Raw genomic sequence first — 16465 nt, 5'->3', positions numbered from 1 at the left:
GTATTTTGACCAGTCTCTACCTGGTAAAGATTTTTGTGTGGACTTACAATTTTTTTTTTGATTTTTTTTTTTTTTTTTTTTTTTTTTTTTTTTTTTTTTTTTTAAGATTAACTTCCCTTAGTTGTTACTATAAATAACTTATATTGTAACTTTTTTATAATTGACCGTAGGGAAAAACCAAGACCACTTTTCTGTGGTACAACATAGATGTTACTTTCCAATTTTAGGTGTATTTTAAGGTATCTCTACCTGGTAAGGAGTTTTTTTGTGGACTTAGAAAAACAAAACACTTAGTTATTACTAAACAACCACAAAATTAAAATTCCATTTGCAAATACAGGTGCTAGAGTAAAGAAATTTGCTGTGACGGGCGTATATTGTGACATTCTTGCACTCTTGTTAACCTTGTTTTACAAGGATTCAGTCTTTAGCTCCAGCTTTTGTCAGCTAGTTTGCATGCCGCTGGACTATACTGTATCTTGACTCTCTGTGAGATAGTTGCTGATCAGTTCTCCACAAATCTAATTTGAGGGAATATTTGATTTCTTAAGACTATTTTTCTTCCCTGTCGCACTTTTGTGCTGGTTTTGCAATTTCAGTTTCTTATTTACATGTAGTTTTATAGCAGTTTTTAGGCCATTGGTCAGGATCAGCAGCTCTCCCACAGATTTTTAAAAAAATTTTAAATGTGCTTTAAATGTGCTTTAAATGTGCTTAAATATGCTATATGTCATGTGTTTTGAGATTATATGTGTATACTTATTATATGTGTGGGCAAGTGCATACATGTATGTATGCTTGTAAATATGTATATGTATGTTATGTAATGTATATATGTGCATGCGTATGTATGTGTACGGGTGTATGAGTAGATATGTATATGGATATAGTGTCTAAAATGATTAATTTTAATAATATATTATCTTACTTTGGACCCTTACTTTGCTTGTCATTGTTTGTTTTTAAATCATATGTAATGTCTTAAATATATATGTATATGTATTTTATAATCATAACTTAATCTTTTAGTTACAGGCTGTTTGTTATATTTATTTGCTTCTTATGTCTTTGTTAAATAGTCGGCAAATAGCTTATTACTAATGCTAATGTTATATTGTTAAAACATCCGACTCAAAATAAAGATTCTTGTATCTTGTATCTTGTATCTTGTATCATCGCCGATAGTGGTACATGGAATTGACCAGTCACTTGGGAGACGATCACTGATTGTCAATTGCTGTAGTAATCGACCTAAGCATAGCTTATCAGCGGTGGTCCAGATTGGTCAGTTCTGTATGCCAATCAAAGTCTGTAATATGGTCGATTCCTTCATCCCTGTGCACTTTCATTAACGATAGAAGGCTAGTTGCACGCACTTAATAAAACATTTAATTTCTTTCTGCATAAGTGGAAACGCACTGGTCACATAAGAGTGCATAAGAGGGAACCGATTCCGGTTCTCTAGCCACTACCATTCAGGAATCACTGTCGGAAATAAAGAATTAGAATATTTTGTTTATTTGGACTTGATTTTGTATCTTTTTAACTGTTTAATATGTTTATTGTCCTGGTTGTTGGTAGAACGGAATATAAGGCGCGGTTTGACTCGATTACATATAAATATTAGATTGAAAAAAAATCAAGTAGGTGAAACGTCATCAATTTATGTGTATTTACACGGGTACCTAGGCAAAGCATTTGGAGCTGGACACCGGAGAATAAATTTTATATTTTCTGTGTATACACTTAAAAATGGTAATTGCTGTCATTCACATTCTCTGAAGAAACAATTCGTCTGACAATTAAGTTTGTTTTCTATGCTTAGGTCGATTACTATAGCAATTGGCAAATGCACAACTAACTTGACAGTTGTCTAAACTTTAAAAGTCGCCCCCCCCCCCCCCCCCCCCCCCCCCCCCCCCCCATTAAAAAAATAAAAACAAGTTTCTGTTTTTAACCCTATAAAAAGACATTTTTCCTATATACTGATACACAGAAAAGGCCACTATGTTGCCGTAATGCTATGGAGGTCAGTGTTCCAGCCAGGATTTGAAAAGCCTATCAGTAAATCTGCGGTTCTAGAATCGAATCTTGGACGTTTCGACCCCAAGACATTTCAACCCCAAAATTTAATTTTCTTGGACAATTCGACCCCAAAGACATTTCGACCCCAAGACATTTCGACCCCTCAAAAATAGTTGTATATTTTCATTTTATATTTCTTCCATGTTGCATATTTTAGAAAATATTAATATATAGATGTATATAAACATGCTATTTTTAAATGAATCATACACAAAATACATGTTAGTGAATAAACTGCGCTGACCGGAAAGTTTATTATTGGAACTAATTGAATTATTTCTTCATGTTTAATTTGATAATTTAAGAAGAAAAATTATTATGAAAAATCAGTTTTTAAAAGAATTATATCATGTTTATATATGAATATAAAAACGTTTACTGTATTTATTGCCAAAGCACAATTAATGTCCTTTGAATATATGAGGCGTAACAAACATGTGCCTCTGATTAGTTCTGATAGAGTTTGATTGGATTATCACACCTATTGATTATATCAATTAATCAGTATATTTGTAAGCACACACATGTGACATGTGACAAATAATGTTTTACAAGCTTAAGGTAAGTGCTGTTAAATATGATAAGCTTTTATTTAATTTAAAAGTTAACAAAATTACGGCGATTGTTGTTCATCCACGAGTGTGCAAATTTCCCGTGCGCTCAACAAATTTTCAACTTCGTGTAAAAACGTTTTGTGCATTTTATTTTCCTTTTGTAAATTAATTATTTATTTGAGATATGATTGAATTCTATCATAAACCCTAAAAACACGATTTATTAAAGAAATACCTATGTACATTAGAGAATCTAGGACATGGAAATTCCGAATTCACAAATTTCCAGTGCGCACGCCGATTTTCAATCATGTACAAGACGTAACGCGCAAAAGTATTTTAATTTCCTTTTGAAAAATAATATTTTATGACATATATGTTTGAATTCAGTCATAAATCACTTCAAAAATACCATTTGTTAAAGAAATACGGGTGTATTTCGGTTATGGTAATTTCCCGCGTGGTCGCCGAATTTCAATCTCTTATAAAATCGTTTTGCGTTAAAGAATTTTACTTATCCTTCTGAAACTTACTGCCAGTATTATTTATATTATACACGAATGATTTCCGCAATATACCCTACAAAAATACCATTTATTAATAAAATAATAGTGTATTTCGGTAATGGAAATTTTGTGTGAACGTATTTTATTTTCCTTTCGTATTTTATTCATTTATGATATATATGACTGAATTATTTAATAGGGCTGTCATCGATAGAAACGATATCGATGTATCAACGATATTTTTTTGTCGATTGATTATCGATTCCCATTTTCAAAAATCGATATTTTACAGAGAGAACAAAACTATCCAGATAAACACTCAGACCCTCAAAAAACAATTAAGTTAACAAAGTTGTAAATTTAGATAAATGTAAAAGAGAAGTGAAGGCAAAATAAAAATGAAAGATTTTATTAATTTTTATTTCTTTCTTTTATTTCATAGATAGATCTACAAATACCACACAATCAAACAGTAATACGAAAAGTAGGCAATAAAACTAAAAATATCATTTACAGGAAGGTATATAGTATGCATATGAACAAATAGGTTGTTAATTTAACTTAATAATCGATATATCGATGTATCGTCGATATTTGTCTTCTGATATATCGGTGTCGTCGATATGCCTAAGACCCAATCAATGACAGCCCTATTATTTAAAAAAAAACTTCAAAAATACCTTTAACTTACAAAATACAGGTGTATCCCGGTTATGGAAAATGTATTCCGGTGTATCCCGATTTTCTTGGTGGATTCCGGTTTAATGTGTGACCGAAATCGCTTGAAGTTGCTAAAATCATACTTTTAAAATCATACTTTAAATCACGTATATTGGCTAAAATAATATAGAAAAATGTAATATGGCTGCCACATTTTCTTTACAGATATGAAATATGATAATAATTTTTTCCCTGTTTTTAACAGAACAGTACTCATATATTCTTATATTTTGCAGTAACGGGGATTTCTTTTTTGATATTTTACAACTGGAAGGAATGTCGTTCATAGAAAAGAAAAGAGCAGTTTGTAAATAACAAAAATCATATTCTGTATTCTGTAAAGCAAATACTTTATGTGTGCGTCAAAATCGCTTACGAAAATAACATTAAATGCGAAAATAAGCAATGTGTTGTTTAATTTCCTATTGTTTTCTTTACATTTTCGCCGAAATTAAAGATAATGTTGACACATGTTTATAAATATCCGATGTCACCACAATCGCTTAATTGATTGCAATGCGCACTGCTGATAAATATACACGTGCTGTATTTCAACAAACAATTAATCAAGGTGTGATAATCCAATCAAAAGATCACGTTTTTCTGATTATGATTTTAAATATCAATGTAATGAAGATGGTGACATACTTCTTTGAGTTACATTATAATTATTTATATTTGGATATTTGGTTGAAATAAATAAATAAAGAGGTATTAAAGTTATTTTCATAATTAAAATCAGCGAAATCGGCCCATGATTTAAAAATCTTGTTTTTTTTTTTTTTTTAATATAGCCGTGTACTAAAATAGTCTTTAAGATGATTTGAAAATATAATTAAACACCAAGTATGAAAATATGTTATATAAAGGTTATTTTAAGATAGATAATCAGAACGGTTTGTTCTTAAATTATTTACGTAATAAACGCGGCTGATACATAAATCCCGTTATTTTCGTTAATGAAAAAAAAAATATAGATGATGATTATTTCGTTATTGTGAGATAAAAATCACTCATTTCTCATCAGAAGTCGGTACTAACAAAGTCTTTTAAAGAATTTTAGAAAATAAAGAAATTTAGACAAATATGGCTCAATTTCGTAAACAAAAATCTTATTTTCGCGAAAATAACCGTATTTTAACATTTTAATTGCTAATTAAGCGTTATAACATTTTGAAATTGCTCAATTATCTATAGATTAAAGCTTAATTATAATAATGACAGCATTCTTAGATGTTTTCTGGCATATCATTGAATGGGGTCGAAATGTCCAAGGAGTTGGGGTTGAAATGTCTTGGGGTCGAATTGTCTCTTGGGGTTGAAATGTCTTGGGGTCGAAATGTCTTGCTAGCCTAGAATCTAGTGCCAGTGGTTCAGCCTTTTTGTTGAAAAACGATGTAGACTAGGCAGAATAAGATTGTTTACTATTTTCTAAATGTCTGATGTGTAAACAGCAGTAAGGTAGCCTGCATTGTTACTGAACTGGACATTTTGGTTGTTTCATAGCATGTACTCCATATGGGTACAGCAACACAGGGACCTTTTCACTGTATCAGTAGAGTCGGCAGACCAATGCTCGGCGCATACCAACGCTCTGCGTATATCACGTTTCTCTGGGAATTTCTTAAAATATATTTAAAATATCAGCTCTTATGAGTCCCTTTTCGTTTGTTTACATCACACGTAATTTTATCCAAGTGCGGTTCATTTCCGGTGTGGTCACAGTAGAGCAGATGATGCAAGGCTAAAAGCCGTTCAGTTTTGTGTTCTACTCTCATTAAAACAGATTTTCTGGTAAAACAGGTATAAAAAAAGTAGCTTGCAGGCCGAATTATGGAGAAAAAAACAACATTTTTCTTTTTAATTATTCTATTTCTTTATACTTAAATAAACTATAAACCCTTATCATGGCATTTTATACGGACCCATTGTACTGCACTTTTCTGTAGCTTATGCTGTCGAAGTAATTGATATACTATGTGGACTAATGACACTTTTGAAAAGATTTCCAAAAATAATGGAAATAAATCATCAAATATCATAATTTATTGATTTCTTGAAGTTAGCCTCACAGAATTGTGATAAATTATCTTCAAATGAATTCCTTAAGATAATTATTGTATAAAATGTGTTTATTCAAATTATAGATGCAGAATAGAGAGAGGGGTAATTTACGTACATGTTTTATGTACTTAAAAAATCAGTTCATCAATACAACCTACGTCTTGTGTTAGATATGTCTTATACTTCATTTTAATACATAAATAGTTCAAAATTACAACCTGCAGATTAATATGCCGTACGCCGAGCGTTGGTATACTTCCGCATGAACCGCACAAGTTTTACTGGTACTATTTTTAGCTCCCGCCTATTACGTCACGGTGTGACTAGAAATATGTAAACAATATGGTTGAATACTCAAAGATTGTTCTACAAACTGGCGATAAAAAAGTACGGTAAGATAATGTAAAATCAGTTTTTAGATTTAAAATATGTAGTTTTTACGCCGAGCATTGGTCTGCCCACTCTATATATAGAGAGTACCATAGCTCTTTGCATTCTTCGATTTTTCAAAAAAAAGTGGTTTTTACAAGAGTACTGGTTACGATTTAAAATGTAAACAACGGACTCTGTCTATAAATTATTTGAATGAATGAATGATCGTCGATCTTAGTCATAATACTGATTGACAGTGAATGCTAATGACTCCATGTGTTACAGAAAGGTATTTAGTTTGTAACCGTAATTTCCTATCAGTTGATATCCTCTCGAAACTGGTAAAGTAATTGCTTATATTTGGACAAAGCCAACTGTCTTTGTCATTCGCCAGTTGCTAAAAAGGCAAATATTCAGATTCAGTGTAAGTTATATTTCACTGGTACTACCAGTTAGTAAGTTCATACTCTAAAAAACACGTCAGAGAAATTTGGGCAGTTTTGACCGAGTAAAATGTTTACAGCATTAGATTATATTTTTTCTTTACACGCAAATTGCCGTGAGGTAACAAAGCAAATACGCCGATAATCCGGAGTAGGCCGATTATGTGTTATTGTCACATAACTGTTCCAGTTCACGTAATGTAATCGGTGCACTTAAACTGCCTAGCTATAGCTACTGCTGTTATAGGGAAGTGGTAGAGTGTCTGCCTTAGGTGTGAGAGGTCCTCGGTTTGAGTTCCAGTTACAGCTTAACTATTTTCATTCTGCTACAGTATCTTTTTGCTGTTAAAGGATTGTTCCAGTTGTTCTATATTTTCAGCACACAGTATCATGGATCATTATTTAGAAATCCAGATCACAGTTGAATGTTAAATCAAATGCACCCAAGTAGAAAATTTTCGCTATATTATGTCCCTTTGATGTTTCTGCTCTCCAGGTTCAAGAAGAGTAATATTTACTTGATCACAAAATTTTCTTTTACATGAAAATATTAAATGCTCATTACTCTACGCTTTTTGTTAAAATATTGTCAATATACAGTAAACCTCGCTTATAAGGAACAGCTTGGGACCTCTAAAAATTGTTCCTTATAACCGAGGTTCCTTATATCCGTATAGCGAACTAGTTCCTTGTAACCGAGGTTTGTATAACGAACACAATTTGTATAGCGAACATTATTTGACTGACGTTTGATAAAGGCCAAGTGTTCACACTCCGGGCCGACCTTGAATCTTTATGTGAGGAAGTTGCTTTTTAGTACCGGTCCTATCCTGGAGAGATGGTAAGGTAAACTGCCTGCATGTATATGACTAAAATAATGTTTAAACGCAGAGTTACACCTAAACCAAGCCATAATGTTCGTTGGTAAGAATGACCGTAATTTATGTTTATTTTTTGTCGGTTATTTCTATCTTCTTTTTAGAGAGCGCTACATGATGACTGTAAGATATGTTGCAATTACTCACCTTACCTTACTTGGCAGCATGTTACGTGAATAGACATCGATACTAATTAAAACTAATGTTGTTTTTTTTTTATTACAAAAATGTTAAATTAGACTACCCATTAACATTTAAGGTGTTTATGACATACAGTGTATTACGACTAGACAACGGCGCCATACATATGGATTCAAGTGTAAATTATACCTATACTTTTGCTATTGTCCATTTTAGCACCCGCTATAATTTTACAATTGGACATTTGGTTAATTGGAGTGTTTGCCATTGTTAATCAAGTGTAATTAGCACATTTATTTAGGATAGTATGACCATGACCGTCACTATTCACGGTTAACATGAAATACCCAATACATGTAGCTGTCGAACATAATTTTGAGTAAATATTAGTCTACTATCATCTAGTATTTGGTAATTTGATGATATTATATATATTTTTTATCGTATCCGTGAATTAACAAACTAAAGATCATAGAAATGAAATAATTTGTGTTTATTCATGTGCATGAAAGCGCGTGATAGTGCCGACGTTACTCGGACGTCATCAGCGATTCTCATGTTTATATTCGGTTTTCAATATTTTTTTTCCTTTATGTCTGTTCGCTATAACCGAGGGGTTTTCCATTGAATTTCGTACTTTGGGACTGGAAAAAGTGTTCCTTATAACCGAGTGTTCCTTATAACCGAGTTCCCTATAACCGAGGATTTTTACATTGAATAAAGAAGGAATTAGATCGGGGAATCGAAAACTGTTCCTTATAACCGAGTGTTCCTTATATCCGAGTTCCTTATAAGTGAGGTTTACTGTATCTATTTTTAAATATATGGACATTTGTCTTCATTTCTAAGCTTTTTAACTTCATACCTATGATTTGAAAAATGTAGGTACTATCTCTAGTATATAGGAAAAAAAATTTTTTTCATTTTTTTTTTCGTTGTAGGATAAAAAAAACAGTGGTTTTTAACTTTTTTTATTTTAATGGGAGGACCCATGTGGGCACCAAGACTGGACAAGCTCCTGTGATAAAAGTAGCAGAGTTGGTCAAAGATAAATCTGGAGGATACAGATTATATAATTGTAATGTAAATGAATATAGCAAGGTCCTAGACTATATATTACATAAAGCTCGAAATCCATCTATCCCTATTGGCCTCAGTCAGAACGCAACATGTTACTGTATATAATTCATGTAATAGCCATTTGAAGGCAGTGGGAAGGGGTCTGGTAACCCAAATACTCTACCACTTGCAGTATCTCTAGCTAGGCAGTGTAAGTGCACCCTTATTCTCTACCCGACTACATAATGTAAACTGGAACAATTTTTTGACAATCAGATGTTCAGAGTATTCCAGATTAAAAAATATCAGCGTATTGACTTCCTTAGCTAATGGCAATTTTCGTGTAAAGAAAAAATATAATCTGATTTTGCCAATATTTTTAATTGGTCAAAACTGCCCAAATTTCTCTGACATGATTTTTAGAGTATGAACTTACTAACTGGCAGTACAAGTGAAATATGAGCCGTGCCATGAGAAAACCAACATAGTGGCTTTGCGACCAGCATGGATCCAGACCAGCCTGCGCATCCGCGCAGTCTGGTCAGGATCCATGCTGTTCGCTAACAGTTTCTCTAATTCCAATAGGCTTTGAAAGCGAACAGCATGGATCCTGACCAGACTGCGCGGATGCGCAGGCTGGTCTGGATCCATGCTGGTCGCAGACCCACTATGTTGGTTTTCTCATGGCACGGCTCATATATCTTTCACTGGTTCTTTTATATTTGTGCCCTTTTAGCAGCAGGCTAAGACAGCAAGCTTTGTCCAAATTTAAACAATACGTGTAATTTTACAAATTGGGAGGATTTCAATCGAAAGGAATATTTACAGTTACAAACTAAATACCTTTCTGCATTGCACAATGTCATTAGCTTTCGCTGTCATTTAGTATTATGACTAAGATTGCCTGTCATTTATTCATTCCAATAATTCATAGACACATTTTTAGCTCATCTGATTTTTTGAAAAAAAATGATGAGTTATTGTCATCACTTGAGCGGTTGTCGGCGTCGGCGTCGGCGTCTGCGTCGGCGTTGCCTGGTTAAGTTTTATGTTTAGGTCAGCTTTTCTCCTAAACTATCAAAGCTATTGCTTTGAAACTTGGAATACTTGTTCACCATCATAAGCTGACCCTGTATAGCAAGAAACATAACTCCATCTTGCTTTTTGCAAGATTTATGGCCCCTTTTGTACTTAGAAAATATCAGATTTCTTGGTTAAGTTTTATGTTTAGGTCAACTTTTCTCCTAAACTATCAAAGCTATTGCTTTGAAACTTGGAATACTTGTTCACCATCATAAGCAGACCCTGTACATCAAGAAACATAACTCCATCTTGCTTTTTGCAAGATTTATGGCCCCTTTTGGACTTAGAAAATCAGTTTTCTTGGTTAAGTTTTATGTTTAGGTCAGCTTTTATCCTAAACTATCAAAGCTATTGCTTTAAAGCTTGCAACACTTGTTCACCATCATAAGTTGACCCTGTATAGCAAGAAACATAACTCCGTCCTGCTTTTTGCAAGATTTATGGCCCCTTTTTGACTTAGAAAATATCAGATTTCTTGGTTAAGTTTTATGTTTAGGTCAACTTTTTCTCTTAAACTATCAAAGCTATTGCTTTGAAACTTGCAACACTTGTTCACCATCATAAGCTGACCCTGTACAGCAAGCAACATAACTCCATCCTGCTTTTTGCAATAATTATTGCCCCTTTTGGACTTAGAAAATCATTTTCTTGGTTGAGTATTATGTTTAAGTCAACTTTTCTCATAAACTATCAAAGCTATTGCTTTAAAACTTGCAACAGTTTTTCACCATCATAAGTGGACACTGTACATCAAGAAACATAACTCTATCCTGCTTTTTGCAAGAATGATGGCCCTTTTTAGACTTAGAAAATCATGGGTAGGACAATATTTCTATTACACAAAAAAAATCAGATGAGCGTCAGCACCCGCAAGGCGGTGCTCTTGTTACTCTTACTGGTGCACCTTTTAAAATGATTATATCTACAAAATCAAAGTATGCAAAACTCTTGTATGGTCTCTAGTTCTGGGGCTCATTCTCTGGACGTCATGATATGTAAAGTCTGAGACTAACCACATTGCTAAAGGGTTAGGAAGTATCTATCCATCTGGTCACTTGACACCTACTCTGCGTTTTAGACTTGTAGTGACTTGACGGCTAGCCTGCCAGCTTGGGGTTTTCTAGGCATCAGGTAATCAACGCACTTAAGAAATAGAATTTTTCTATTTAAATACTGTATTATTTGATTGTTCCTAAGGCCTAAAAAAAATTCTTTGTTTCCGGTAACATGCTCAAAAAAATTAGGGTAGGTAGGTCGGGAAAAAATTTTTTTTTGGATTTTTTTTTTATTAAGTGGGGACTCTTCGGAAATTATTTTTCTGTCAAAAATGAATACAAATAAGGGGGTTATGCCTTTAGAGCATCAGGAAGTTGATTTCTAACATCACTGGCCATGTTTAAAGCATAAAAAGTGCAGTTTGGCAACTTTTTGTCAAAAAATTATTCTCCAAGGCCATAAAAACATTTAGGGTCGGGCCAAATATTTAGGGTAGGTCGGGATACCGGAAACAAACAATTTTTTTTTTTCGCCTAAACCCCATGGGTAAATTCATATTTGGAATCATCGTTTATGCACGGAGAATGACGGGGAAGAACATATTTAGCAATTTTATTTTTAGATGTATGATATTCTAATGACCTGAATTTTAAATATATTTATGGGTCATGAAATTCACCAGGGCTTCTAAATTCTTCCCGCAATATTTCCTTTCCACAATATTTAACACCTCCTGCACAATAGAGTAAATGTATGTACTGGGATTTTGTCGTTGCTTGTAAAGGTGGTCAGTCAAATTTTGGACAACTAATGGATTTGTTGAAAACTTAATCCACTGATCATTTACACTTATTTGTGTTCTCTGTGGTCTTAATTAATATGTGTCATATTTTCACTTGAAGTATTCATTAGGTAATTTGATTTTCCTATCCTGGTTGCCCAGCCAAGATAGGGTTATTATAGGGTAAGTGTAAATTGAATAAACATATTTTGCCTAAGGAATAATATGAATATTTATTTTAAGCACAATTGTATTGAATTGTCAAAGATTTGCATTGACAAGTACATATTTTGCCAAAATTAATTAGAAGTGCAAGTTGAATTCATTATTAAATTTCTTTGTCTGTCTCGGTTGCACCAGCAAGATAGATTAAAAATAGACTAATATAATATTCCTAGGCTACACACTGTTTTAAAACTTGCCTTTTGCTTCAGGTAGTTGAAATATCCCAAAATTTATGAAATGCAACATTAAAAATTGGATTTTCAGGATATCATGTACATATAATACATTTCAAGGACTGGACACTAATTAGTTTGAAACAGCTGCCTTCTCTGTACTCTTATTGCCTTAAGCAACCAAGCCATTCCTTTTATATTTTTATATTAATTCATTACACTATCCATAAACAAATTGATTGCGGAGTGCGTAGAAAACCATTAGAGGATAAGCTAGACATCAGGTTACTGGATTGCTAGACACTTCAAAAGGGTTATCCTAACAGCAAGGTTGTTGTCAGAACCCAAAAGCAGTTTTTCAGTAACAGGCATTGGGTTTCTCAGAGTTAGTTTAATGTTCCATAGTTTTAGAGTAAAAATCAACCAAAATCTATTTGTATTTAGGTAATGATGAAAATATGAATCCATCTTACTTTCATTTCAGCCTGAGTCAGTCAGCATTAAAGTTGTTGGCAGATGCCGACCTTTAACAGCAGAAGAAAACAAGAAAGGTGTGAAAGTAGGTGTGTCAGTGTCCGGGGACAAGGTTATAGTTAAAAGTGGAAAGGTAAGTTCTGTTTGACACACAGTTTTCATGTACAAATGAAATATCTACAATTGAATACATCTTTTGAAATGGAAAAAAATCTTTATTGAGTAATGAGTTAACCAGTCTGCAACATTTCTTGTACATGGAAATAAAAGTTGTGACAAAATAGGTATTATTACAATACATTTTTTATTTTTTATTCATTTATGTTTTGTAAAAAAAAAGGACTTTCAAACCCTTAAAAGAGTTATTGCCCCTAGTGTAAACTGTTCAAGAGCGCTCTTTGATGGATAGTCAGGCTGTTTTTTGTATTGGATGATCAACTTGGACATTTTAAGTTTTTAACTGCTTTCCAACACCCATACATAACATAAAGTATTTTGAATATTTCAGTCAGAGCAAAGCTTTAGCTGTGATGGAGCATATCCACCAGAGTACAGGAATGTAAGTTGACTGTAATTTTTTTTTTTTTTTTTTACTGAGTTATACAAGATACTTTTTATGCCATTGATGGCAGCAGTAAACACGAGGACTGATTTAAGTACCTGTAGTGGACCCAAAATGCAGATCAAAAATGTCTTTTTTACTGTATTACATATTCCAAGACTGTAATTTCAGTATTCCAGGTTGGAAATTGAAGATGGTGTGCTCAGTAACGAGCTTCATTTACTGTTGAAAAATGCCCCCCAAAAATATGGTAGAAAATGCATTATTACATTGAAATTGTCAGTTATCATTATGTGTGTATTACCTTAATTGGAACCATTTTACTGAGGAGTGACAAGGCTTTGCTAAATGACAAAGAAATGAGTTTATGCTGAAAAATCTAAAATCTGGCAAAATAAACTATTGTTCCTATTCTAAATTGATTCCTGAAAATATTGTTTATTTTGACACATATTTACTGTGTGATCATTACTGTTATATAAAATTCTCATATAGTTCACCTCTAAGATTCAGAGCCCCTTGAATTGTATACTGTTATCAGTATTTATAGGGGATTTATTTCTGTCATTGTGTCCATCCACATGATTAAGTTCAAACAACCAAAGAAAATTTCTGTCAATTTTATCTTTTACAGTTTGAAATCCACAGACTTCTGTGACCATGAAGTTATTAATAAATTGTGTCATATGACCCATTAAATCACCCATTTTGGTCCAAATTATAGAATTTGTTTTCCATACAATTTAACTTATTTTACCGTAGTTGTCATTCGTGTTTGTTTCAGAGCCAGATATACAAGGAGAGGGTGGAGCCGCTGGTACATAGAGCTATGGAAGGCTATAATGTCACCGTACTGGCTTTTGGAGCGGTAAGTCTGTCGCTGTGATACTCAAACTTCTTTTATGTTATAGTTTTTCAGGACTTTTTATGATATAAGTCTTTTATTTTATTGTAGTACACTTGTTATATCCAAGTGCATTATCCCCCTAAGATGTCTTGTGTTTAAAAGTGTACTAGACCCAAATTTCATATTTGAAAAATTAATATGAACAGTTGCTGCATATATCTTATGTAAACATGAAATTAACAGTTTAATTGTGTGTTAACAGTACTATGCTTTAGATTTAATTTGATTTGATACATGCATAGGTAAACACAGTATAGATGTTTACTATAATTGAAAAAACTAAAAAAAATTTTTAGAAATGACTGTTACTGCATGACATTTCATTAAAAATGTAGCTCTAAATACACATTTAATTTATATATGTAGTAAAGTTAAGTACATCTGATGAGTATTTTATATGTTTGAACTAGATATCGGCAGTTAAGATATTTGAGCCGCACCATGAGAAAACCAACATAGTGCATTTGCGACCAGCATGGATCCAGACCAGCCTGCGCATCCGCACAATCTGGTCAGGATCCATGCTGTTCGCTAACGGTTGCTCTAATTGCAATAGGCTTTGAAAGTGAACAGCATGGATCCTTACCAGACTGCGCAGATGTGCAGGCTGGTCTGGATCCATGCTGGTCGCAAATGTAGTGTGTTGGTTTTCTCATGGTGTGGCTCATTTTATTGAAAGATGAGCATGGGATTTCATATCTTTAAAATCTTTTGTGTTTATAATTAAGAAAAGTGTACAGACTTACAACATTAATCAGCTAGAGATACATCCAAGTTATTCGTTGTTTTTATTATTTGAACAAGTGTCATTTTGACAGTTCCAGATGCATGAAAATTTATTATCTTAATTGTACAGGGTGGGTCAGGAAAAAGCATGTTGATGACTGGTACTGATGATGATCCTGGAATGATACCAAGTGTAAGTTGTAACACCCGATTATATCATGCTGTCTGAGTGTTCTGCATTTGGCTGTGTATGGTAATGGGCAAGTTATGAAATGAACTTTTACTTTCCAAAAAATGTTAATCATGTTTATACCTGCTTTGAGCTCACTTTAATTACTTCTACCAGGGACCAGTTCATTCATGGCTTTTAGCAGTGCTCATTCTTGAGTACTTCAATTTAAGCTAACTGCAGCCCAAATCAAGACAGTGTCATATATATAAAGAAAAAAAACAAGAAGACTCCGATTTTATTATGTAAAATTCATGTAATTGCAAACATAGAAGATAAAGTTTGGACATTTCTTTGCAAATGTTATAATTCCGAGGCTACGGTTTTAAGTTGAGATTAGAAATGATTCTTACCTATTTAAAGCACATACAAGCAGTGCTGACTTTGCAAAATCAATGTGTACTTTGAATAAATCATTGACATATTTTCTCTTTAGTTACTTTGATAGTTTGTTCATGTGTTGCTTATCTGCAAACTCTGATTTTATTTTTATAGGCTAACAGAAGTATATTTGAGATAGCCAGCAAGCAGGGAGGAAAAGATTTCATGATAAGTGTCTCCTATGTTGAGGTAATTTGTTTTATGTTATTAGGTAAGCAGGTATATTACAGTCAGTAATCTACCTGTACTATTTCAGTGTTGGCAGAATGATAAACCTTTACCCTGCTAAATTCTAAAACAGACTGGTCAATCATTCAATTTGGGCAGTACCTGTTATTATTCAAAGGGGTATTCACTGAAAATTTACTGACTGAATAGCGAACAGTGCAGGCTGATCTTAGTCGCAAAAGCAGAATCACTTACTGCAAGCAGGCTAAAGGTTAGACATTGGATGACTTGTCCTTCACCTCTGTGGCAGACTTTTTTTTTTCATCTCTTTGGAAATGCCACCAACGCTGTTTGAATTATGAAAAAGTCACTTGAAAGTGACTTTATTGGGTAAAATTGAAACTTACTGTAATCTGTATAATTTTTACGGGGTTTTTTTTTGTGTTTATGGAATGTCATTTTAATAATTGTTCAACAATAACCATTATGAAAGCTTACAAAGTAGCAAAACAATTGTAAAACAGCAGAAACTCTTTAAAGCTAACAATCATGTGTGGTAATTTGTTCATAATTGGGAAAAAAAATGTTTAGGAATGCATCATTTTTGTGGAGGCAGGTTTATAGGGGAAATGCCCTGCCCGAGTCCAAGCTCTAATTAGGTTGTATGTTTGGAAGCCATCCAGCTTGCTTCCAGTCTGCCTGTCTGTGTCGAGATATTGTTTAGATTGCCATCTCGGGTCTTCCTCCACCTCAAGGCTTGAAAGTCTCCATATGACCTGAACTACATCAGTGTGACCTGAAATTCAACAAAAGCTAGTCCAGTTTATGTATGCTTATTTGAGCAGCATATTGTTAAATTGGTCATCTACAACATACTGGTCCAGTAATGACATTTTTTGCACGACTTTTTAAAACACAGCACAGTGGATTGATGTACA

At 33.3% G+C, this 16465-nt stretch overlaps 2 protein-coding genes across 2 annotated transcripts in view; one reads left to right on the top strand and one right to left on the bottom strand.

Annotated features, from left to right (window-relative positions):
* The window catches only part of LOC128557185 (uncharacterized), a 423236-nt gene extending 413333 nt beyond the window's left edge, over positions 1-9903 (bottom strand). Inside the window, exon 1 of the mRNA XM_053544153.1 lies at positions 9761-9903. The gene's annotated coding sequence lies outside the window, so the exon portion shown is untranslated. The remainder of the gene's footprint in view (positions 1-9760) is intronic.
* Positions 1642-16465, top strand: part of LOC123557787 (chromosome-associated kinesin KIF4-like) — a 36212-nt gene continuing 21388 nt past the window's right edge. Inside the window, exons 1-6 of the mRNA XM_045349474.2 lie at positions 1642-1755; positions 12565-12687; positions 13063-13113; positions 13901-13984; positions 14880-14942; positions 15474-15548. Of these exons, the coding sequence (XP_045205409.2) occupies positions 1753-1755; positions 12565-12687; positions 13063-13113; positions 13901-13984; positions 14880-14942; positions 15474-15548 (399 nt within the window). The 5' untranslated portion in view covers positions 1642-1752. The remainder of the gene's footprint in view (positions 1756-12564; positions 12688-13062; positions 13114-13900; positions 13985-14879; positions 14943-15473; positions 15549-16465) is intronic.

The sequence above is a fragment of the Mercenaria mercenaria genome, chromosome 5 (assembly GCF_021730395.1).
Source record: "Mercenaria mercenaria strain notata chromosome 5, MADL_Memer_1, whole genome shotgun sequence".
NCBI lineage: Eukaryota > Metazoa > Mollusca > Bivalvia > Venerida > Veneridae > Mercenaria > Mercenaria mercenaria.
Note: the sequence above shows the minus strand (reverse complement) of the source record. Positions and strands in the feature narration are given on the sequence as shown.